General features: G+C 39.5%; 2 protein-coding genes and 1 non-coding gene across 3 annotated transcripts; 2 read left to right on the top strand and 1 right to left on the bottom strand.

The window, feature by feature from the left end:
• Window positions 1-1,184: 1,184 nt before the first annotated feature.
• Window positions 1,185-9,638, top strand: LOC145497198 (uncharacterized). Its single transcript, XM_081477008.1, has 2 exons — window positions 1,185-2,044; window positions 6,961-9,638. The coding sequence occupies exons 1-2, from the start codon at window positions 1,794-1,796 to the stop codon at window positions 8,456-8,458; spliced, it is 1,749 nt and encodes a 582-aa protein (XP_081333134.1). The 5' UTR covers window positions 1,185-1,793; the 3' UTR covers window positions 8,459-9,638.
• A 2,269-nt stretch (window positions 9,639-11,907) lies between these two features.
• Window positions 11,908-18,891, bottom strand: LOC145497310 (uncharacterized). The gene is made up of 2 exons (XM_081477134.1): window positions 17,902-18,891; window positions 11,908-15,409 (listed from the first exon to the last, which is right to left on the bottom strand). Exons 1-2 carry the CDS (start codon window positions 18,018-18,020, stop codon window positions 13,705-13,707), a joined length of 1,824 nt encoding a protein of 607 aa, XP_081333260.1. The 5' UTR covers window positions 18,021-18,891; the 3' UTR covers window positions 11,908-13,704.
• A 3,789-nt stretch (window positions 18,892-22,680) lies between these two features.
• Trnas-uga (transfer RNA serine (anticodon UGA)) lies at window positions 22,681-22,762 on the top strand. Its single transcript has one exon. It is a non-coding gene; the product is annotated as a tRNA-Ser (tRNA).
• The last annotated feature ends 3,321 nt before the right edge of the window (window positions 22,763-26,083 follow it).

Genomic DNA, 26,083 nt, shown 5'->3' with positions numbered 1-26,083 from the left:
TTGTCAATTCCTATTGTATAAATGTGAACGTACGTGCGGTTAAGAATCCTTCTGCGATAGAAGGCCAGACTGCTAACATCTTGAATTTACAAACGGGACTTTAAGCGCGATGCTCAACGAGTTTGCTGTTAAATTCTGAAAGGTCTCTGAAGAGTCCCTTGTCCGAGACGAAACGCCGCGTCAGACTTGCCACGAATTATGTTTTCACAAGTATTTGTCAATTCCTAAGGATATATTTTATAACAATATTGAGGCTGAAATTTGCGAAATTTTAAGAATATTTTGAGAATAATCCCTAAGCTTAAATTTTGAAAAGAATATTATTTTTTGTGTTGACATTTTGTAAGTACAATACAATTATATGTTTTAACTAAACTTCTCTAGACGGCAAAACTAGCCAAAAAGCAACGAAAACAACACTAACCGTATGCTCGATGCTAATTACATTTCTGCAAGAAGTTATGTGCGTCATATCATTATGAGGCTTAAATGCCTGCAGGCCAGCTCCAAAATGACGAAGACACCATCCAGACACCAAATACATTCGAAAACAGAAATGTCATACGTTATTCACCACGCCTAAAATCGGCAGAAGAATAAGTATTCGGCCTGGGCCGGAATATCCAGGCTTATATAAAGAGTGAATGACGAGAAGCGAGCGTTGTCCCATATTTTCATGAGTTTGCAACGAATGCAAATTCGGCAAACTGATGGGTAGAAAGGTCCATCGCGGTATTTTTTTTTATGTCAAGCTATAAGGTGTTTTTACATTTTTATGTCGAGAGTATGGTTTTGCCGCATGAAACCGGTCAGCACCTGTTTATTCATTAGTCTGTCTACATTTTTTTACTAGTTATTTTTCTTCGAGCACGCGAGGGATGCTAGCGCAGAGCGCGACAGCGGCCGCGAAGGGGGCGCAAAAATCGGATTGTATTTTGCTACACTCTTTCTCTTTTATAAGAATATGTTTTATAGGAATATCGAGGCTGAAATTTGCGAAATTTTAAGAATATTTCGAGAATAAACCCGAGGCTGAGATTTTGAAAAGAATATAATTTTGTAAAATTATAAAAGTATAAAATTCTTCATCTCTCTACACGACAAAACTAGCCAAAAACCAACAAAAACAGCATTAACCGTATGTTCCATGCTAATAACATTCTTGCAAGAGGTTATGTACATTATATCAGGCTTTGATACCTACAGGCTGGCTCCAAAATTACTTTAACACCATCCAGCCACCAGATACATTCGAAAACAGAAATGTCACGCTATAATCTGACAATATTCACAAGAAAATTTCGGCCTTAAATCTGCAGAAAAACAAGAATTTTCAGCCTGGCAGGAAGATTATGTTTTCATAAGTAATGCAATCTTTTATGTCATTGACCCTTCTCAGTCACGCAATTGGGACTTTTGTCATTTAAATTTTTCTTGCGTCACTGTTGATGAATGCGCGGGCGGACGAGACTATATAACGAGCACGAAACACGCACTTGATAGAAACAGGGCTGACGTCAGGTAAGAGGAAATTTTTTTTCTTAAAGTCAAAGTCGACTTACAAAAGTCTCAAAAATATTCCAAAATGAATTGAACTTGTTACTGTATTAGGATAAAGGTGCAGTTAGATAGCTGTAAGTAGACATCACAAAACAACGATATTGTTCCTTGGTTTGTTATTCATGCATAATTCTCAGCAGTGGTCAAGTGATGCTTTCATTCGTCATTCGCGTGCTTCTTGAGTCGTCCGCCTGTTGAATCCATGTTTATTGGAACCTGTACTGATCTTGAGCATGGGAAATGCTGAAGCTGTTCCAAAGCAAAAAGTAATGAGCAGCGCGGAAACCAGCGACAAGGTCTTACCTACAGACAAGAACACGACGGTTCGGCTCTGTGACACGTCCTCTCCAAACCGTACGAACGCCAACAACGAAATCGAAACAATTGGCGGTGTTGATGAAACAATGTCGACAGAAAAATCTGCTCAGACCAACGGCAATAATCCCAAACCTACATCTTCAACTTCGTCAACATTTTCAAACAGGTAGGTGAATTTTTTTCTTGACTAATTACAGCTCAGCTGACAGCCCGACGTCGTTTTTTGAAGGCCATTCAAATTTGTCGAAGGTCATGACATCAATTTTGCTTTCGAAGCAGAGTTGCAATTCCGATCATTTCTGATCATTCGCGGCTAAAATGACATTATACTTCACCTGTAAGAAAACCCTTCGTAGAAAGCAATCTGAATTCAGCAAAAGAGAGTGAAAGTTCTCGTAGTTATCAGACTGATCGTGCCGTACCGTCCAGCCAAACGAGTTGTCACGCGTTCCGAGAAGACGCGTTCAGCAGACGTGAAAGAACTTGTGTATTCATCCAGTGCACGCAGTCTACAATAGTTAATATATATTTTTTGTAAGAACACGAACTGATCTGTCTCTTCAGCGAAATATATTTATACTAATTTATCGTACAAAGAAACGAGATCGCGTTCAGCTTTGTGTTGTAGACACAGCAGACCCAAGAATAACACATTTATTAAATTATTGCGTGTCTCGTTGCTAAATGAAGATCAGCTTGCTCGACACAATATTATAATGACTATAATATTTTGGTTTTTTGGATAAAATCACCAGACGTAAACAATAGTTATACAGGAACAAGTCTGTTTCCTCAAACATACGAGATACATGTAAATGAATGACTTTTTTATGCCAGCGGTAAAGTAAATTCTATGCGCTCGTTGAACAAGCACTCACTGGCAGATAAATCATTACCCATTTGCAGTTTGTCTGATTTTACGGACAGCGACAAATTATCGATTATTCGTCCTAATTTGACGTCCGTTTTTATGGAAAGGGCATAATTAATAACCTTTTTGGTGGAGTTCGGTAGTCTTGATAATATTCTTTTGTTAAAAAGAAGCTTTCGTCCTTATCTTCTCTTTGTTTCACCGGTCTTTCAAATTTCTTGGAGTTTTGCTTTCTCAAGTGTTACTAAGACGCCAAATGTGGTTCTTTCGTGCGGCAACGCATGGAAATTGAAAGGAAAATTGAAAACCACGTACCTTCAGGCCACAGTCACGCCTCACGAGTCATCATTTGACTTCCGGTCGTCTCGTCATGGCCTTTTCAACTTCCGGTTGCATTGTAGAACGGAAGGGAATTGCTGGTTTTCAGTGTCACGCAATTCAGAAAAGATCAAAATAAAAATCAAAACCGGTCAATAGATAAAGTCTAGAATCTGGGAAATGAAAGAAGGTAAATATGCAAAGACTCTCGCCAAAATTCTGGTCACAGCAATTTTTCTTATGCGAGATATGCGGAGAAATTTTTTACCCATATTTATAGAGATTTGTATGGAGGCGCCACGCTGGTGCCCATCCGTATGGGCACCAACATGGCGGCCGGAAACCAACAGAAACATCTGTCACTGAGTTTTGCTACAAAAGCGTGAATTTATCCCTCGAGGAACTCTAAAACATTAAAATAGTACTTTTTCTAAGACGTGAACTGTTCAGATAACCAAGTTCCCCGAAATAAGTCACTTTTTTAACCATTATGACAGCTTTCTAGGCCGTCATGTAAATGCCACGTCACGCAAAAGCTTAGAAATTCAAGCGTAGTTTATCAAGAAGAACCCATTCGGAGCGAAAATTTGTATGAATATTAGTTTTCAGCTGCTCTTATACATCATTTAAGTAAAATCTCAGGAAGATCAATAGTTTTGTAGTTCGAATTTTAGTGACGTCATGTATATGTTCGATGCATGGAAAATAGAAAATAGAGAAAGAAAACAAGAAATAAGAGAAAGAGAGAAAGAAAGAAAGAAAGAAATAAGGAAAGAAAGGAAGGTTAGAAAGCGAGAGTCATCGAAAGAAAGAGAGAAAGAAAGAAAACAAAGATCAACCTCGATTCCAGGCTCTTTCCTTTGTCTCCCTTGCCGTACCACAAGAGAGGTAAAGGAGAAAGCCTGGGATCGAGGCTGAACAAAGATTAGCCACCAGACCAGATAGCTAGGCATCAGAGAGGCACCGCCAGGTAGACCAAAGAGGAGACAGACAGACAGACAGACTGTTAGACAACCAGCCAACAGACAGACAGGCCAGCAAGCACTGGGCGGACAGATGGACAGAAAGACGGAAAAAAAAGAAAGGACAAAAGAAAGAAAGAGAGAGAGAAAAAAGGTAGAAAGAAAACAATTAAGAAGAAGGAAAACCGAAAAAGAAGTAAGTGGATGGTCAAAGAGTACGGTCGCCCTTTTTGAGCCATTCTGAGTATCGATTTTCATTTTTATATGCCCGTAGGCCTCGACCTTCAAATTTTTTTCATCACTCGTATATTTCTCTATATTTGGACATTGAATGTGCAATAGACAAACATTTATTGATCACTTTCAAGACCGCAGACGGAACAGAATGTTATATTTACCATATCTTACCACTATAGATCTCACTGTAATTACCATGTCACGATGATATCAAAGCTGATCAAGCAAAAGAATACGCGGTTGTCATGTAATTTATACGCACAATCTGCGTATAAATGTGTGGCTAACGGTTCCGGCAGTTGTCTAAAGACTTTCGTTATTAAAAACAATTTGTTTTAACTGTGTTCCAGTTCCTGTTATAAAATAGGATTGTACTGGCCCCCATGGGTAGCTGGAAATTGAACGACACGCCCTTTACCAAGGGCTCAAAAACTGATGACCCACCACTTCAAGTTCCAATATCTGACTCATTATATCTTTATTATTTCATTATATCTCGAAGTTTTTCGAGAACTTTCGATCAAAGTAAATAATTTAGTCGATCTAAAACAGCAACAGGAAAGAGAGTGAACTGTCTTGTAGAAGGAAGGGAGTGTTTTCTCGTTATACCAACTGCATATGCTAAACGTTTTGTATTTCAGCAGGAGCCATAATCGGGGACGGGGACCGTAAGCGCGCGCCATTTCAAGTATTGGGGTTGTCCCCATGATATGGGACAATAATTCTATTTTTAGAACAAATTGCGCCATCACCTGCGGCACACGCGCGTACATGCTGCGAGGATATTTGCGGATGTCGCGCGGGGGAAATGGCGTCCGAAATTCCCGAAATTTTTCATGTTTTTGGCCCACAACTCAACGCGTTTACGTCTGTTGGAATTTTGCTTAAGTATTTTCGTCGTAAGCTGCTCCAGTTTGAGTGAAGTAAGACAGTGTCGAATTTAGGTATGTTCCGCTGTAAGCTTAAATATATCGCTAACCAAGTTGTGTTCCGACGGATGCTTCTTTTACACGAGCTGTACATTACTCCACTTTAAATTTCACATATGTTGAAGATTAACAGCTTTTCCATTACACAGCAAAAAAAACTAGCTGGATATATTTAGATATAGCAGAGCTTCAGGACTTCATAGTTTCCTAGCTCCTCTTGCCACACGCTTGCGAGGAATTTGTCAGCCTATCGCGACCGAAAAGTAAAGCAAAATAATTGCTAGTTTGAGTTTCGCTTGAATTGTGAGCAACGCTAGCTTGATGTTTCATCAAGGCTTAATAACTTTACAACCGTAGATACTGCTCAGTTTTATTCGTGTAAAAATCCAGTAAATTCTCTTTTGTCGATGAATGAGAGCGGCCGCCGATGCGTGTTTTGTACAGTCAGTAAACATGACAAATTGTACTTCCGCCGCACTTTCGTGTGAAAGCGTACATCGAACTCAAACAATAGCTCTGTAGTTTTTAAATATGTTTAAAGATTGATAAACGTTTGAGAACATATTAAAAGCTTAGCTGAAAGTATGTGAATAAAGCAGAAATAATCAGCAAAGTTACGATGACGCTTTCTTTAATCAACTTGGAATAACGATTTCGATTTTGTTGATCGAGTTATCAAAACTCCTTGTCTATTTTCATTTTCGCAGTGTAAAACTTCAAAATGCTTATGTTGAAGAAACACACATGATGTTAGTAGCCTTTTTTGCGATCGTGAAATTTGTTGCAGCATCTCAGCACAAAAGATAACGAAAGAAATCTTTGTCAAGATTTGTGGACAACTGAAAACGCCGACTCGGACTTGAAAGTGCACGAGCTGTACTATGCAAATGAGCTAATTGTACGCGTCAGACTTTCCTTTCAAAAACTTTTGAAAACTCACCAAACAAGCAGAAACAATAAGAAACCATCAAAACAGGTTTTGCTCATGATTAACCATTGTCTGAGAAACTCACAAATTAACTCGATACCAGAGTAGCTAGTTTTCTTGCTATATTCCTAAGTCAGAACAAACGCAAAAACATATGCGTAAGCTTACGACTAGCGTGAGCAGATCTTATTATTCATTCCCAGCGCGAGATTGAAGTCTTGTTTTCGACCCTGAAAAACCCACCTTTTCCGTTAGCTCATCAGAGCATAAAACTACATATAAGCGCCCTGGTTCGTATTCCCTGCCTTATTCCCTGCCATCGCTGTGAAAAATACGCAAGAGAATGTCTCAACTCTCACCATTTGATCACGCAACGTGACAACATCCACGCGAGAGCCCCTGACATGTGCGTGAATCCGCGCGGATATATGACGTCAGGATGGCGCAATTTGTCCTAAAAATAGAAAAATTGTCCCATATCATAGGTGCGCGCGAATCCCGAGACTTACGGTCTCCGTCCCCGATTATGGCTCCTGATTTCAGCTGTTCGCAACTACAATGACACTGTGGTTGAGGATCATAATTGTCTGTAATCGTCTAAAACAGCATGAGCAGTCTCTATATTTTATAATTGAGTATTGTTTGATGCAATTACCCGTTTATTAACTTGAAGTAAATTAACCACCGTGTTGCGTGCTTTTGAAGCTGAGGTTTCCAGCATTACCCCTTCGTTTCTTTGCTCTGACAATTTGCTGACGCTGATAGATAGCTAAGATTTTCACTCGCATTTCCTTTAAAAACTAATAATTTTACACTGTGATTTTTTTTGTGCTGTAGCTCATCAGGGAGTGGTCAAGACCAAAGACAAATGTGGGAAGAAATATCTGTAAGATACCAGCAAATTCTTCACAGAGAATACCGAATGCTGAACTTGCCTTCTTATCCAGTTGAAGGAGGTAATTTTTACCTTTATTATGTTCCTGTGATAGTAAATCCGGGGTACGTGCCTCAGAATTCTGGTGTTGACAGCGAATGCAGCAAAGAGACAACATCTGCCAAGGGAACCAGAGAAAACAGTGATGACGTCATTTACATTGAGGACAGTGATGAGGACTGTGTTTGTACCGTCAAGAAAGAACCTTGCGAAACGGTTCAAGCAGTGGAATCATCTTATGCGGACAAGAACATTAAAGTTGACAGCAAAGAAGAAACATATCGCCGTGAAGCAGCTCTATCATTTCATGACAAGAACATAAAAGTTGAAAGTAAAGAAGATATATTTCCCCGTCAAACAGTTTTGCGTCAAGTGGAAAAGAACCAACAAGATAAGCCCGCCTCTTTCCCCATATGGGAAGGGACTACAAGACAGGTGAAGGAAAAGTTCGATTACAGGAACTCTTTCATTCAACATAACCAATCAAACGACGGAAGAGATGGCTCCACATCGAGCGATGATGACAACACTGTGCGAGATCAAGTACAAGATAGATACTGTGATGATAAAAAGATCGAAGTCACAGAAGATTTCATCCGAATTTTTAAAGGCTACACCATAGAGTACCATCCTCTACGTCGTGACAACACAGTAAAACAGGTCGTTCTCCCCGGATCTCAACTGTGCAGTGAAAGAGATGAAAAGATACAGGATCTAAAAAAGCGCGTGGCCGAACAAAAAGTGGAACTGGAGAAGCTCAAACAGTCGGTTGAGGGAAACGGGTGTGCAAATGGTCTTTCCAAGCAATTAACTGGAAAATACTTTAATGGAAAAGTGAGCGAATGTCGCATAGAAAGCAGCAAATGTTCATTTACGGGCCAAAGAGCGAGGGAAATTCTTAAAGACTGCCCTTCTGCCCAAATCCATTACTTTCCTTCAGGTGAACGAAAAACATTTCTCCCTAGAAGGAGAAAACAAAAGTCACCTCGTAGAGTTGATACCCTTTCAAACGTCAATACTGGAATGGAGACCAGTAATGTAAAAATGGACCAAACAGACACCATTATGAATGGACAAGTTAACAATTCCTTGGCGAAAGCGGGAAAGCGAAAGTTAACTCCATCCCCTGAAATAGTGAAGGAAAAGCTTAGCGAAAGCACTAAACGCGTGAAATGTTCCAAGAAGTCCAAAGTCCAAACAAAACGAAAGAAGATGCAGCATATGTCGCAGTCAACTAGACCGAAGGTAAAGAAACGACAGCAGTCATGGCATGGTAAGACTCAAATGGACCTTAATCATGGAGCAAATTTGAGCAAAGCCAGCGTACCTGAAGACATAAGTCAGGAGGAATTTCTATCAGTGTTCGGATTGTTAAGAAAAGACGAGAAAAAAGACACTTAAGGTTTGAATCTCACCGTGAAACGCGTTCAGGAAATGTCCGCACGCGAGATATATAATCTATGTTTTTTTTTTACTGCGAGGACGTTTTCCTAGTCACGCTTTGTTTGCATAGTAATAAAAGGGTGGTATAACTGTCATCTTTCATTTGGAGAGAGGTGTCATACAATAACTCAGAATTCCTAAGAAAAATTATCCTCCTTCCCAGATCAGGCCGCGATTAGTTAAAATGTAGTTGATTGAAAACCGAATGAATCATTACTAAATTTGAGGATATCGTGAATAGTTTTCAGACTAAGGAGACTCTTTGGTCGTGATTCAGATTGTTGCCGAAGTAGAAAGCCTATAATCTTTAACAACCGATGTCAACTTATATCATAGTTTATAGCCGGAAATGGCTATGAAGTCCGCCAAACATCGAAGGGGCAAACGAAGATGCCAAGATTTATGTTGGAAGGTCCACGACCGTGCACAATCTTTTGTTTCGCGCTCATACACTGTGCATGAATTACGTAACCAAAACGTTTCTTTTCGTTTGTTCCTCAGAAGTAAACAACTATTGTGTTTTGTGCACGGCCAAGGCCAAAAAATCAAAGAAAAACATACAACAAAGAACTTCGTCTGGTTTCATAACTATTTCCTCCTATTAACTATGATTATATGAAGACTGGTATTTTTCTTTCCTCTCCAGTCCTCGCTCTTGTTTTTAGAGGGCTCTGCTCGGGATTACGTACGTGTGATATTTAGAATTTGTTATCAGATTAAGTGGCTCAGCTTTGATGAAAAGCTAAAATATTTCAAAATCGCCAAATATTTATAACTACCCTCACAGTCGTGAACACAGTTTAACTGATTTTTCATCCGTGATTGATTGTCAATTTGTACGAGTGCGGAAGCTTTCATGTAATGAACATATCTCTTTGCACACGGTTTGTATTTCATTTGATTGATGTAACATGACGTATTTATTGATATGTAAAAGTTAAGTGAACGGCCTGTAAGTAAGTAAGTAAGTAAGTAAGTAAGTAAGTAAGTAAGTAAGTAAGTAAGTAAGTAAGTAAGTAAGTAAGTAAGTAAGTAAGTAAGTAAGTAAGTAAGTAAGTAAGTAAGTAAGTAAGTAAGTAAGTAAGTAAGTAAAGGTGCGCTACTCGAATTATTAATATATTGGTTTACATTGTTTGGAAATGTGAGAAAAACTGAATAATGTCTATGACTTCCTAGCTTGCGTTGCTGCTTGGGTATATTCCGTCTGCGACGAAGGCTAAAACTTTCCTACTATTCTTATTTCAAAAGTTCTCGTTTAGTTGAGATTCTTTTCCAGTAAATGGATATTCCAACAATTATTGATTTGTCTGGAACACTGTAATCTTTTGGGTTCTTTTGTGCTTCTAAAGCCCTGGCAAAACGGACTTGGAAGTAGCCGCAAGCTGAACTTGCCTAGAAACTTGCGTTAGGTGGAGAAACGCGGACAGGCAAGTTTCCTCGCAAGTACGGGCAAGGCGTAAAAAAAAAAAAAAAAAAAAAAAACATTTCGAGGCTGCGGGCTTGGTCCCGCTCGGCCAACATGTAATCATTCATTGGCCAATAGGTTGCTATCACAACAAAGAGACGTCACTCAACTGGCGTTGACCTGGGTTGGGTGGCCAAACGGCGTAAAAACTTGCGTCGACTTGCGTGTAAATTTGATCGCGACCAAAGTGAGCGCACGTCATCGCCAGTCAACTCAGGTGCTCCCAAGACCTGGCCAAACGGAGTTGCAAGTAAACCCAAGTTTTCAACTTGCGTCTACTTGCGAGTCCGTTTGGCCACGCCTTAAAGAAATTAAGAGGTGAAATGAGGAAAGGAAATGCTTTCTTGGCTCGTAATGTCAACGGAATTGATTGGCTAGTTTCTTCTTTGAATTCCAAACATGATAATTGTAGTGATAATTTGAGTGATCTACAGGACGTTACACACGTCAATCCAATTTTGAGTTTTGAACGGGACATCCAATTGTACGTCGGTAGTGATGGCAAGATATGTTAGTCTTAGTTTTCAGGTCAGTTTGCATTGATTTCTTTTGCGAATCGTTGGCTATTTAACAATTACACTGTGGTGATAGTAAGCAAAGGATGTAGGACCAAGTCACTTATCAAAGTCTGTGCAGTACAGATATTAAGAGCAGGAAGTGATATTGTGTGACAGTTGTCAGCGTGCAAAAACTTCAGTTATCGGTCGATAAATTGCGCTTCCGCAGTCAACAGATCAGTCGAGTGTTTCAACTGATAGCGCTTTGGTTTTGTTTTCAAATGACGAAGACAAAATCATTCGAAAAACAGAAAACACTTTCCTACATAAGAACACAATAGCTAACCAACAATAGTTTTTCCCCTGTTTTCTGATAGTCGGTGCTTAGCACGCGCTGTAAGTTTGGAGAACACGGAGAAGCATAACTTGTAGCGTCTTGAGAACCCTCGAAATTTCCCAAGTGCATCATATCTCGATACTGTACAGCTACGATCATGATTGAATTACCTTATACTCCTTGATAGAGCATTGCCAACTGAAATTTGCGATGCATTAAACCCCGCCGAATTTTCTTAACAAAGCAAAACGCGACGCGTGGCTCTGGATCTGCTTGAATTAGAGTCGCTTTTCTTGTTTGCCTCCTCTCCTAAAACTCCCTCCCTCACTGAAAAATTAGGTAACTTTGCCCCCCTTTCCGCGTCGTATGCTTGTATGCCATTCTCGCAGAGGTTAAGTTATATTATTATAACTGACCATAACTGGATCGTTGGATAATGTAATTCGAAAGATTTCATTGGCTTAGCCATCAGGGCTCGTTGGCTATCTATCATCTCATATCCAACCAACGGTCGTGGAATAATTGTTAAATATTTCGTGTATTTCGAGTTTCTAAACAGCCCACAAAACCGGTCCGGACATCAGCGACAAACTCCGCTTTTTACCTTATTGGATATGGCGTCCCTGAAGATAGAGGAGTTCCGAAAAGGATGATTGTTACACCTAAGTTGTGCCTTAACAAGAATCCCACTTATATCTTGCTATGAGTCTTGTTTGAAAAGAAAGATACCCATGGTACGTTAACTTCGAGTCAAACTATGCAAAGTATAGTCTTAATCAATTAAGTGTTTCTATCCAGGGTCTACGACGGAGATAGTTTCCCACGGAAATACCAGGGCGAGTGATTTAAAAGCTTTCCGAGTGTTCTCCCAACATCCCAAATGAACTATTTACAGTTTGTCAAAGAGAGGAAATTTTATTGAACTTCCGTGTTTAAGTTACTTATTATCAGCAAAATCATGAGACAAACAGATTACAGTGGCTTAAAGAATGAAGCACAGGCTCACCTCCACACAAAAAGTCCACAGAAAAGGCGAAGAAAACTGATAGCGCCATAACTGTTTTTTCTTAGAAAGGAAAGGAGAAAGGCTATCAGAGAAAGGCAGAAAGTGTACTAATTTATTGAAAAATACTCATCATGAAGCCTTAAGACTGTGCAAATGTTTGGACTGGGTAGTACAAACTTCATACACTTGGCGAAGTGATTCAACGATAACATACAAACGTTTTGCGAATTAAATAAAGGAAGTTTCAGGACGCAACGGCAGCTGATGCGGCAGGTTATGAATTCAGTTCGGCACGGCAAGAGCACGTCGCGCTACTGTCGTGAGGCACGGCAAGACCTGCCAAGCTGAATAGTCGTGCAGAACTTAATTGACCAGCCGAAATGAGTGGTTCAAACGTTGTGCAACTGCCGTGCTTAAGTCGAATTTAATTTTTAAATTTAGTTCGGCACGGCCAGTAGGACGACGTTTCGAATAGGCCTTAAATTGAAAAAGGTAAATTGGCCGCCGTAGAAAGTTTGTGAAGCTGACGATTGAAAAACGGCACAGTGAAATATTTTTATATTATCAAATTTTGATAAGCATGATAAGACGCAACTTTTGGCAAAATTAAAACAAAAAAATCCGTACATAGGGTGCAGAGCCACCTTCAATTTTCAAAAGTTTAAGGTGGCACTGAACCCTATGTACCTTGCCGTTTTAGAATTATAAGCCCCTAACATAGAGTGTTTTTAGCAGGTCTTACTGTTGCTATGGTAACCTATTGTGTCACGAAAATGATAACAATGTGTTCACCAATGATTGGGGAGATTTTTGGTACCAAGACTGTAGCATCAAGTGATAAAGAGTGGTTATAATAACCCATCAAAAACTGTTTTGAGCCACCTTAAGACGAAGGGCTGACGCTCGATTGGAAATGTCACCTTCCTAAAATCGATCGTTGAGCAGGTTAATTTACCTTTTTAAACAATTTCAAGTTAATAATTAACCCAGTGTTTTACTTGCTCATGGACGCATGCGGCCAACAGTTTTAAGAACGGTAGAAACCTTGCATATTACAGTGCCGCTCAATGTTTAGTAGTGTTTGGATCCATTAAAAAAATGGTTTCCCTTAGCTGTCACTGGCTTTCATACTTCGAGTAGAGTAGAATCCCGATTCCTCGAACATTCGACCTCTGGAACTTTCCTCAGTCGCTTGCCTGGATTTGTCTTACTCTACCCAACCCTCCTCCGATGTCTGGAAATCCGGTTTTCTCGAGCCAGTTTTCCGTTTCGATTTCTATTGGACGTTCGAGAACTCGTCGCCTATTTAACTCGGCACCTGAAGTACTCCGCTACGTTTTTCACGATTTGTTCATAAAACAGCCCGAGAGAGCTTGAGAGAAATACAGGGACCTCTAATCACTATATCATAAACAGCCGGTTTCAGATCGTTTAAAAAATATTGAAACAGCACCACGGAAGGGGAGGATCGCGAAAACTAGCGTCCACTTGTGGTGCCAACAAATGGGCGGGTCGCGAAAATTCCAGTCGGAGTAAGGTCAGTGGTGTGTCAGGAGTTGTGCGTGTGCACCTCATGACAAAGACCAGTGTCCCATCGTGCATGCTACTCCATCGCCTAAGCTCTGTTCTCAACCCGGCCACAGCATCAATCCCCACCCCTGAGGCTACTAAAACAATAAACAACGTACCATTACGACTATTTGGCAAAACAAATGAAAAATCTCCGAATCAAAATGTTGCAAAATTTATCTATTTTAAAATACTTAGTTTCCAGCAATCGGTTATTGAGCGAGGTCAGAGTCTATACTATATGGTCTACAACTTTAACGTTAAACCAACGTATGTTTTGCGCGTGGAATTAAAGTCAATGTTTGATGAAATGCTTACATTTACTATGTCTTAGTCCTTGCTGAGTCTCACTAGCCCTTCTAATGCCGTAAATTCAGCATTGCTGAGGTTCTGATTTCCATCTTCAGATAGCGTACCATGCGCGTCAATTTCGTTCCTCTTTTCAATTTTCTCCGGGGGCTTGTGATCAAGTTGATCTTCTTCATTCCAGTTTTTGAGCCATCTTCGTTTTAACGAATTTCCGACAAGATTGGCACCTGGTGAAGAACAGCTTTCTTCTTTATCTTCGACGACGTCTTCTTCATCACTCGACTTCCGATGAGGTGTTTCATTGTTTTTAATATCAAAGAAACTTCCGCTTAGTTCGTCAGAAAAAGATTGTTTCCTCTGAAATCTCAGGGTGTCCAGTGCTTGTTCTTGTTTAGCAAGAAGGGTTTTTAAATTTCTTATCCTTTCCTCTCGGGCGTATATTTCCAAGATTTTGGCGTCTTGGACATTTTCCAAAGCTTTCTTATAGGTTCTTGATCTCTGTTTCTTTCGATGTGAGCCACCATTTTGAAATGAATCGAGATCGCCTGTTCCATGTTTATTTTTAGAATCGAAGCTGTCCAACTTTTTTGGTGACCACTTAGTTCCCTTTTGCAGCTTTTCTTCTGACGTTCTGCAAGCTTGCTCGTGTGGAAGCGAAGTATGATTCCAGGAAAAATTGCTGTGTGGACTGGTACCACAGGAAATCGTTTCATTGACGCCATGTTTGTTTGAAAGTTCGCTCAGTGTCAGTGGCATCGAGTGCTTTACCCAGCTTCGCTGAACGTTCCAATCGTCACTAGACAGGTCATCCTTCTTCTCAGTTGCAGGTGCACATCTTTCAGGGTAAATAGATTGAGCTTGCGCAGGCTTGGGATGCTGACCCATTGCCGAGACATTCCACCACGTTGCCGTAGTTGTTCCTCCTTGAAGAGAGCTGTGTTCAATCTTCTCCCGATATCTCTCGCTGTTGTTGTCTTCGCTTTGATGTTCGTCTCGAAATATTTTTCCTGTTCCACTTAATGGTAGAAAATTGACGTCGCCTTGGTAAATTGAGTTTTTATTTGAAGTTAACGCGCTGTTCCCATTGCATTTCTCACTCTTGCTTCTCAAGCGCGGATCTCGGCTGCTTAACTTGGTGGAAGAGGTTTGATGTATACTTGGGAAATGCTGTTGATTGTGGTAGCTAACCTCATCTGAGGTGCCATACCATGGCCAATAGTTTGTTACAGCTTCGTTACCTTTAACCGCGGAGTCTGTATTCAACAACCTGGTATATGAAGTTGTTTCATCAACAACTGGCGTTGTCGCAGACTGGCTGCGAGCTGCAGATTGATAAAACGCGGACGTCCTGGGATTGGTTGGGTTTTGGATATAAGTAATAAAGTCACGTGTTTGCATCTTGTCAGATAAAGTTGTAAGTCGATCCTTCTCTGGCCAAACTGCTATGCCATTGCCGTTTCCCTGCGTGCGTTGCGCATTTATAACTTGATCTCTCTCAAGGCGTCCCTTTGTTTGAAGCGCCTGATTATATCCATTTGTTTTTCGACTGAAACAGCCACTTTGCTGCGAATTTTTGTACCTATTTTGATTATGGAGGGTGTTTGTCCCCATCTTGTCACTGGCGATGATACATTCCGCACAGCCACATTTTCTAGCCCAGAAAGGGAAAAAGCTTCCATCCCCTGGAAAACTGCTGTAAATACTCGGCTTGCTCTTATCGTTTGCCCTGCAGAAGTGAACAAGATAAACAGTTTCATGCATACAGTAGGCAAATCGATCATTTAGGAATCATTGTTTTCAATCGTTTTAAATACTTGAGTGAAAGCAATTGACACTTTCGGTGGGCTTTGGCAGAACGATTGTTTAGGTATTTTCCCAATTTTTGGCTTAATATCTCAATGGATTGGAATGCGTTATATTTTTAATCACCATTTTACGATACTGTTAAACGCAAACTTTCTATTTTCCTGAAGATAATTTTCAGGCCGAAATCAGTCACCGATTTAGAGACAGTTGCAGCGGTTAACCTAGCAAAGCTTGCAGTTGTCAGATCTTCATCAACGCTTTCGTGTGCTGCAACTGAAAGGGTCTCCAGTATTCAACGCCTACAGTTATGGTGCAACGGGGTCAAAAGCTGTCTGAAAGCTGGTATCAGGGAAGTAAATGAGTAATAAATCCTCGAAAGTTCCCCACTTCTTGCTTTACACATGTGAAAATGTCGCCCCTCCAGTGAATCATTGAAGTAAAAAAATATAAAAAAAATATTTAGTCTGGAGTATACGAATATAACGTACTCGCGAGTATTTACTCACAAGAAGTTTCAAACGTTTTTCATTAACAATCAACTCAACTACTGCTCTGTTAGGAAAATTTCAACCTTATACCCAGAGTCGGAACTCCCCAGTCGCTCTATGCGTCAAGCTAGCGCGGTACTCGAGGAACGGGATTGGGAACACGAAGAGGACTAAGACGAGGAAGAAGAAGAAGCACCTGGTTAACTGGATTGCTAAAGAAACGACATGGGGATAACAGGAAATGCCACATGCTTGGCACATTGTTTTTCTTAAGTCCTTCAAGTTTAAAGTATATGGCTATTCATTGAGGTGCCATTTCGCTATGAGTATGTTTTTTAGGTTTGACAACACGTGGTGGTGTTGCCTTACAAAAAGCTCTATTTTCTTTCGTTTGGTTTTGTTTTTCTGTGTTAGTGACGCTTTTCTATCAGAGAATTTAACCTCTGAGTTGTATTTTTCTACAATTCTAGCTGGGTAATTTCTATTTTGAAGGCCTGTTTGAAATTACTCACGTTTACATCAAAAGTAAATGTAGTTTCTGTTTCTAAGATTTCAGCGGTGAATTTGGATTCTAATTTCGACCGTCTAACATCCCCTTTTCCGCACGAAAAAAAAAAAAAATCAGTAATTCCCTTGTCCCGCCATTAATATAACTAACTTCCCGCCTCCTGCCGACCCCTTGCAATCCCTCGTCCCGCCTTCAAATTTCATTCCATCCCACATCCCGGAAAAAAAAAAAAACACACACATGATCCCGCATCCCGCGAACCCTATGCTAGACCCTCTTCATTCACTGGTAATGACAGCTGCTTCTTCTTGTACACATTTGTTACAGTTTTAGTCGCAATCCAATTTCCATCGCGAGTGGAGAAGTCCAAAGTCTCTTTTGTAGTTTGGTTAGATCGTCAATAGATTATGAGGTATAAAAGGCTGAATCTAGTTCAGGCTACGCCGACGGTTTTCATTTGTATATCATCGACATTAAAAATCTTGTCACAAACGAAATAGATCAAAATAGAACTATGAAACTGAAAACTGCTCTAAAAACCAAAGGACCGACGTAAATATTTGTTTTCTGTTTCTCACTATATTCAGAAATAATCATCTGAGAATAAATTCCTTCTAAATAAAGCACGATCTACTACAGTAGTTATGCTGGGACTTTTATCAAATTTTCCTATCACGGTTTGCGCCGGTCAAAATGAAATCAGAAACAATTACCGTGGGAAAATTAAATTCCTCGATCGACGAGTTCGAGAAATTTCCATGTAGTATTTAACAAATTAAGATATACCCTTACGTGCAACCTTTAAAATTTAAATTGCATTTGGGATAATTATTGTGACGCTTTTAAATAAATGGCATCCTTTGAAAAGCTGGCACACGGATGATTTCCTTGGATATGCACCTGTCTCAGCAAATAACAGCAACGCATGGAATGGCTTTTAACACAATATAAAACATCACCGAGAGACTGAAAACCCTGAAACATGGTAAAAGCAATACATTTTTTTTTTTCATATTTTAAGCCAAAAATCTTCCCAGAATCATGAAAAAAAGGATTAAGCAATCACCATACACGATAGTGAACAATGACATCATCGGAAACGTGATATTAGAATCACGAAGCATTTTATCCGTCTGACGAATTTATCGAAAGATTCTTGTTGAAAGAAGTTTAACTAGTAAAATAGCAATATTTACAGTGCATCTAAGGGAAATTTTTTGACCTCCATAATACTTAAGGTGCTTAACTTTTTGCAGGAATATTTAGATTGACAAATCGGATTGATGTAAATACGGCCAGTATAGCGGGAGACGTTGTTCTGATACGAACAACACTGTAATGGTTTAAGCGCATTGTCAATTGAAACAAATTTTGCTGGAGGCTATAATGTATTACTATAAAAGCAAAGCTATTTACCTGTCATCCAGATGAGCGCTTATTACTGAGCCATTCGCTCTTTGACCATACGACGTCGTCGCGGTTTCCCAGTGCCCAGTTGAACATGGAAAACCTAGTCCCAAATGGTTATATGACATTGAGCTTCTCTGTTTGTAAACGACCTTTTTTTCGGTTTAATTTGATCGCCGCAAAACAGGCCGATGAAAATCCATAATACCAAATGATATGGTTAACAACACCTTTTGCGAAAAATTTGCGTACATCTATCAATTCTGAATGCGAATCATCTGCTACTAGAATTAGAAGTTACCATCGACCTTAGATGTTCCGGTTTGAACCCGGCTTTCTTGCTCTTTACGTATAGCACACATATTGTAACTTTCACTTTCAAAAACGTGCGTGTTTGAAGAAACTAATCTATTCCACGTTTTCGATACTAGATGACCAAAACAAAATTCGACGCTTTTCCTTTCAAGTGACAACGAAGGGGTAAATTGTTTCTTCAGTCAACTTAAATAAGAGGAAACGCCAAAAATAATTCCAGAGTTCTCTATCTTACCGAAGTTGTTTCGTCTTGGGTGACGCCGCGGTAGTCTATGTCATCTGTTGTCGCAAAGTTTGATATGAAAACAATATGCATTGTGTTGTTCTGCCATTCAACCGACCGCAAATTGCACCAGGAAATATTATCTTTTATTTCATCTTTATTCACATAGAGCTCGCACATGTAAAATTACCATATGGTTTGTTTTGTTTACCAACGTTATAATTTTCAACCTCACAGGTGGTTTGAAGAATAATAATTTAAATCGTAGACTAGTTAAGGAAAAAACGACGTTTGGCAGTACACGATAAGTTTAACCCTTTCTCTTGTTTCTGGGAGCAGCCCACGTGACCAAGAACAAAACCTATTTGCGGCTGCTTCGAAACCGAAAAAAAGATAATTTCATGCGTATTTTGTCAGTTTAATTGTCACTTTTTCTTCTTCAGTTTATGTGGCCATCGTTACTGAAGGGCTGTTATGTATTATTATTATTATTATTATTTACATAACTTAGATCTTTTTGTTTCTTTATTTTCACGCGTGAATAACCTACGTACCCCAAACAAGTTCTTTAATTTAAAGTTATTGACTTGCAGGCACCACATTTAGAACTAGCTTGTGTTTAATTGCACAACTGCGTCGTGTAATTAACGTATATTAATTATGCACGCGATAAGTTAACCTGGCCAAGTAGCAGTCGTATGAAAGTTGTGACACTCAACTGATAATGGAGATGCAGTTCAAGAGAACTTTTGAGTCGCTTTCATCGTCTTTATCGCAGCTGCAAAGTGTTGGAGAGGTTTATTTATATTATTTTTTTCTAGTATTGACTTTATTTTCACTTTTACGTCGCTCGGATCGTAAGATTTCGTTGGTTTAGCCCCGCGTTTTGGATTAATGAATACGTACAACACGCGCAAAGGCGGACAGTCTTTGTACGGGAATTACATAGAAAATAACTTCAGCAAAAATTTTTGAAATATGATATGCAGCTGTACTGGAAAGTGCTTAGCCAGGTTTTCAGTTTTTTGTTTCTTTTTGTCGCCGTCAAATTAAAATCATTTGCGAAACTGAAAACACGAGTACGCAGAAATTGAAAACAACGTTAAAACATGCCTAATACCCAATGCACAGTGGATCATGAGCGGTGAATATATCCAACATCAACATCAAAAGATGCATCCGGCTCATTTGCTTTCATTTTCTGATCTTTATTGGCGTATTTCAGATGCCAAAGCCTAAAGAACTGAACTATTTAAAGTTTTAGCAATAGTAGAGCTCTATTTGTGGAACAATCTACACCAAATCAAATGTAGGCTGTGCCGCCTTCCACATCGGGTGATTCAAAAGAAAACTCTAATAGAGGCAAGACCACACCTCAGCAGCAAACCAATGAGGAGGGCCGGATATTCTTCACTTCTGCCTTTTTTTCCCTTCCCATGAAGAACAGTGCCATCTTTTATTAGTTCGGTTTCCAAAGAATATGCGGCCTTTTCCCATTTTTGTAGTTACGCGCGCATGTGGCGTGTTTAAAATATAAATAAAGACAAGAGTTTAAATAACGATCATGTTTATTGATAGTTCTAGTTATGCTTAAGATGGAATGAATGAATTTTGCTTTCTTTTGTTGAAATAAGGACGTTTTGAATTCATTTCCTCATATCAGTTTTTTTCTCGGTATTGTTTTATTACGTTAGTTGTATGCTACCTTTTCGAAAAAAAGTTAAAGTGTGAAATAGTGAGTTAAATGAATATACCGTATTCGTATTCTCGATATAGGACTGGAACTAGCTTGCAAGCGAGGCCAATGTGAGGAGCCTTTTCAAATGTAAAGGCTCCAAGGTTAGCATTGCCTTATTCATTAATCATACCACGGAACTGTATGTTGGGAAAAAAAAAATTATATTAAGACTTAAAAAATTATATTAAGTTAAAAAAAATATTAAGAAATAAATCTAAAAAGACATCTCTTTACAAAAGCTCCATTTCAACCGTTCAGTTTTCAATCAGTAGAAAGTATGAAGTCATGACCCCTATCTCTAAGAGCCCTGTTACGTTTAGGTGGAAGCAAGTCATACGATATATGACCAGTGCCACTATAGTGATTCTTTTAAACAGAGCATTTTCCCTATTCTTTCTTATATCAGATATCATATATTATGTTTTTGAAGCGCCGGATTTATTTTCATTTTGACATCGCTCGGATCGCAAATCTTTTCTTTGGTTTCCAATGGTACTATTATGCCGCCATTATGCTCGATATCAGCTATAACGCTGGAAATTTTATTGGCATAATGGTGAACCGCTGAACAGGCAGACCGGGTCATACATACTCTATTTATTTATTCAAATTAAGATAGAAACTACAGTTACTCGAGTTTCACCGGCGTGTGACAGGTGATCATTAGATGATCGCTTTAAGCGTGAAACTCGAGTAACTGTAGTTCCTATCTTAATTTGTATTTTGCTCCGCATGTATTTGCATCGAACACTTCTAGGACTGTATGAAAACAGGAGCCATAATCGGGGACGGAGACCGTAAGCGCGCGCTATTTCTAGTATTGGGGCTGTCCCTATGATATGGGACAATAGTTTTTGAACAAATTGCGCCATCATGTGCGGTACACGCGCGTACACGCTGCGAGGATTTTTGCGGATGTAGCGCGGGGAAATGGAGTCCGAAATTCCCGAAATGTTTGATGCTTTTGGCCCACAACTCAATACGTTCGTGTCTGTTGGAATTTTACTTCAGTATTTTCGTCGTAAGCTGCTCCAGTTTGAGTGAAGTAAGACAGTGTCACTGACCATGTTATGTTCCGTTGCTTCTTTCACAAGAGTTCTGCATTACTCCACTCTAAGTTTCACATATGTTGAAGATTAACAGCTTTCCCATACCACAGCAAAAAAACTAGTTAGATATTGTTATATTTGGATATAGCAGCGTTTCAGGACTTCAAAGATTCCCTCCTCTTGCCACACGCTTGCGACGATTTCGCCAGAGTCTATCGCGACCGAAAAGAAGAAAAAAAATAATTGCAAGTTTGAGTTTCGCCTGAATTCTAAGCAACGCTTGATGTTTTATCAAGGCCCAATAAGTGACAATGAAGTTTATGTCTGTAGACGTTGCTCAGTTTTGTTTGTGTAAAAATCCACTAAATTGTCTGTTGTCGATGAATAAGAGCGTCCGCCGATGTGTGTTTTGTACAGTCAGTAAAACATGACAAATTTGATTCCCGCACTTTCGCGTGAAAACGTACATCGAACTCAGATAATATCTCTAGTTTTTAAATATGTTTAGGGTTGATAAATGTTTGAGAACATATTAAAAGCTCAGCTCAAAATATGTGAATGCAGCAGAAATAATCGGCAAAGTTACGATGACGCTTTCTTTAATCAACTCGAACAACGATTTCGATTTTGTTGGTTGAGCTATCACAACTCTTTGTCTACTTCATTTTCGCAGTGTAAAATTTCACTATGTTAAAGAAACACAGATGACGTTAGTAACCTTTTGGCGTTGGTGAAAATTGTTTGCAGCATCTCAGCACAAAAGACAACGGAAGAAATCTTTGTCAAGATTTGTTGACAATTGAAAACACCGACTCGGACTTGAAAATGCACGCGCTGCACTATGCGAATGAGCTACTCAAAAACTTTTGTAAATTCGCCAAACAAACAGAAACATTAAGAAACTATCAAAAACAGGTTTTGGTTATGATTAAGCATTGTTTGAGAAACTCTCAAATTAGCTCGATATCAGAGTAAAGAGTTTTCTGTCATAACTTTTCTTTACAGAACAAACGCAAAAGCTTACGCGTTCAACTAGCGCGAGCATGTATTTAATATTCATTCACAGCGCGAAATTGAATTCGACCCTGAAAAACTCACCTTTTCCATTAGCTCAGGGCATAAAACTACATGTAACAGCCCCGGATCTTATTCCTTGCCTTATTCCCTGTCATCGCTGTGAAAATCTGCAAGAGAATCTCGCAACTCTCACCATTTGATCACGCAAAGGGACAACAATCCACGAGAGAGCCCCAGACATGTGCGTGGATCCGCGCGGATATATGACGTCAGGATGGCGCAATTTATTCTAAAAATAGAAAAATTGTCATATCATAGGTGCGCGCGGATCCCAAGACTTACGGTCTCCGTCTCCGATCATGGCTCCTGATGAAAAGTGAATGTCCAAAGCAAATAAGTCTATTTATAGTTTAAATACTTAAATTTACACAAGTCTTGAAAGAGCCGCTGTGATGGCCGAGTGGTTAAGGCGTTGGACTTGAAATCCAATGGGATCTTCCCGCGCAGGTTCGAACCCTGCTCGCAGCGATAATTTTTTTACTTCACAATTTTTTTTTCTTCACTTTCAATATTATTTTGCCTCAAAGACGGTTTTTTTTTTTGCTAAATGAAGCATTGTAATTTTTAAGATGCTGTCAAAGTGGTTTGTTTTTTGTAAATGTTTATGCTTTATTTTTATTATTATTTTTTTTTATAAAAACGTGATCGTTAAACTTGAATACGCGGAGCTGAGGCTCTCCAGACGCAAGGAAACTTACTGTTATGTATTTAAATCGAATTTGGAAAAAATTAAACTACTACAGTGTAGACTACCACGTTTAAGCAGAAATTGAATTAACAGAAGGTAGAATTATTTGCATTTATAGACAAGACGTGGTTACAAAGCATGTGTTCAATGTAGACCTTCCGATCAAACATTCTTATTGCTTCGTCATACGTTTCACATATCATAGTTTTAACAAAGAGACTCGTGAAGATCGTTGTCTTATTGTGAGATTTCGACCTTCCGGAAAACAATTCGACATTCAAGTTTACTAGCAACCAATAAAAATCAGGCCGGACGGCGGACCGCCGCAGACTAGCCGTTCGCGTACCAAGACGGACAACGTTTTTGTTTATAGAATTTAAGAGTGTAGCAACAGAGGGAAGAATCATAGCTGATTGCTGCGATGCAGGCTCGATTTCCGCCAGCGGGGGCTCCTTTCCCGAACAGCGGCTGGTAATCGGTCCTAACTGCGATGTCTCTCTTGTCTTTCCTGTTTCACTGCTGAATTAATGTATTGGACTACTGGATTAGTGACTCCCCGGAACAAAACTAATAGGTTAACATGTACAGCTTGTATAAGAAAGATGTTATCCCAAAGTATCTAGAAGGATCATAAAGATTATAATGAACTGACTGCTACTGTAGCTTTATCTAGTTAGTCTCTAAGCCTGAAGTAGTGAGCCCCTGGAAATGGATCGCAAAGGAAAAACCAGAACAAAGAATTACACCCTTCTTTATTCGATTCGCATCAAGTTGAGCTCGATCGTTTCAAAGGATAATGAGTTTATCGTTAAAACATTGACCGGCGGTGATTCTTTAACCAATTAGGAGGCTGTCTCTGTAAGAACCGACCACTGATTTTACTTCGAAAATTCGATTTTTCTCATAAGCTGGGATTTCGAAGCCCTTACTTAGTCAATCACTAAAATGAGTTTTCTTTCATTGAAAATTCCAATTGAAGTTTTCTAGGATTGATTGAAGTTCGGTCCGCTCGACACAAGTTTCATGCCCGCCGAAACCGGAAAAATAGCACATATTGCCGACGCTCTTAAAAAAAATAATATTCGCTCAAAAGCCCCAATTCTTTTTTTTTTCGGGATCATTTGCGGTCCAATATGGGGATCATTTCCGGTCCGGGATCATTTGCGGTCCAATTTGGGGATCATTTGCGGTCCGGGATCATTTGCGGACCCGTACAGTTTTAATGCTGCCTAGGTTTCAAGGATCGCTACAAAGGACCAAAACTTTAATCTTGAAGCCAGGTAAGAGATTTACGGGAATTTATCGGAGCACTTCACGAAGGCGAGTGTGTTAGTTACTCACTGGAATATTTCCAAAATTTCCTAAACTTTAAGCGGTCGTTAGCTTTGAAAACCTAGTGCATGGGCAGACAAGTTTTATTATTGTTTTAAATTAAGGGACATTTATACTTTCTATTCATGTAGTTCAGCAGTTTCAGGTGCCACATTTTTAAAACGTGCCTGCAAAGTAGAGCTATTTTCGCGTTTGGTTCAAAACTCGATTTAACGGGTAGAAAATCTTCTTTTAACCGTTGAAGGAACAACATTGAATTATAATTGCAACATGGCTAAACAAACTGCTATGATATATCTATAGTTGAAAAAAAGAATTGGGACTTTTGAGGGAATATTATTCTTTTTAGAGCGCCGGCAATATGTGCTATTTTTCCAGTTTCAGCGGGCACGAAACTTGTGTCGAGCGGACCGAACTTCAATCAATCCTAGAAAACTTCAATTGGAATTTTCAATGAAATAAAACTCATTTTAGTGATTGACTAGGTAAGAGCTTTGAAATCCCAGCTTATGAGAAAAATCGAATTTTCGAAGTAAAATCAGTGGTCGGTTCTTAAAGAGACATCCTCTTAATTCCTAAACCGGCCAAACCGGTCTTGAAGAATCGTGCATGGTTCTTATGCCCCCTGTGTCGTCATCATTTATTTTAGATACACTATAGTGACCTATAGTCAGGGCTCTTGTAAGGTAAAATAAAGTCTTTCAAAGCATTCCCAAACGAACTTGATGGCAGTAGATCGACCTAAAAATGTCTCAAATTTGAAGGAAAACAATGGCGACCGAAAGGCCCTCAAACCCACAAGAACGATCATTTTAGATCGTACTAAAACGTGCAGGTAGGAAAGTTATAGCGCCTTAGGTTACAAGTTCCTGCCACTTGATATTCCTGTCATCCCCGATTGCGGGAAATCTATTATCCGACCTGTAAGTGTCCTCATTTTTGTCCCTGGTCGGACTAGGGCTTTCCACAGGTTGCTCGGGATTTCCCAAAAAGTTTCCCGTAATTTGTCAAAAAGTTGCTCAAACAGTTGCTCAAAAAAAGTCAGAGCTTGCTTTTTCCAGCGAAAGTTGCTCAAAAACATTTTTTTGTTGTTGTCTTCCTTTATTTGGTCTGATGCAAAAATATGCAAATTGTACAACAAAAATAAGATTGTCTAGTAAAATTGTCTAATAAAACATTGGGAAATATGAAATTAAGCAAGGCCAATTTAAGCACTAAAAGCTGCTCCCGATTTCTCAGAATTGTTAGAAAACTAGAAATGCCCAGAATGCAAAAAGTTGCTCGAAACGAGAAAAGTTCCTCGAAATACGAGAAGTTGCCAAAAAGTAGCTAAGCAACTTGTGGGAAGCCCTAGGTCGGACAGATCGTGCTCAGTGTTGCTTCCAGAGCGCTGTTTAGCTCTTCTTTAGTCACTGTCATTATCACTGGCACAAAAGGTGTCTACCCATTCGTTGTTAGGAGACTCTGGTGGTTCAAAACTGGGATCCTTATTTGACTGAGAATTAGGCGCGGCGGCTCGTCGCTTTCGCTTGGAATTCTTCAGTAGAATTCTTCAAACCGATTGGTTTCAAGACCGCTCCAGTTTCATACTGGAGTTCAGTGGCAAAATGCCCGCCTGCCGTCCATTGTGTTACCTTGTCTTACATTTAGTTGTCTGACGGATTTATCATACATTTTAGCCTCCGCCCTCATTTCAGCCTATCCTCCTCCATGTTGTTTGTATCACACATATACGCATGCTCTGTAGACTTGCCTTACTTTACGTAGAC

The sequence above is a fragment of the Orbicella franksi genome, chromosome 9 (assembly GCF_964199315.1).
Source record: "Orbicella franksi chromosome 9, jaOrbFran1.1, whole genome shotgun sequence".
Taxonomy (NCBI): Eukaryota; Metazoa; Cnidaria; class Anthozoa; order Scleractinia; family Merulinidae; genus Orbicella; species Orbicella franksi.
This window is presented reverse-complemented; position numbering and strand designations above follow the sequence as displayed.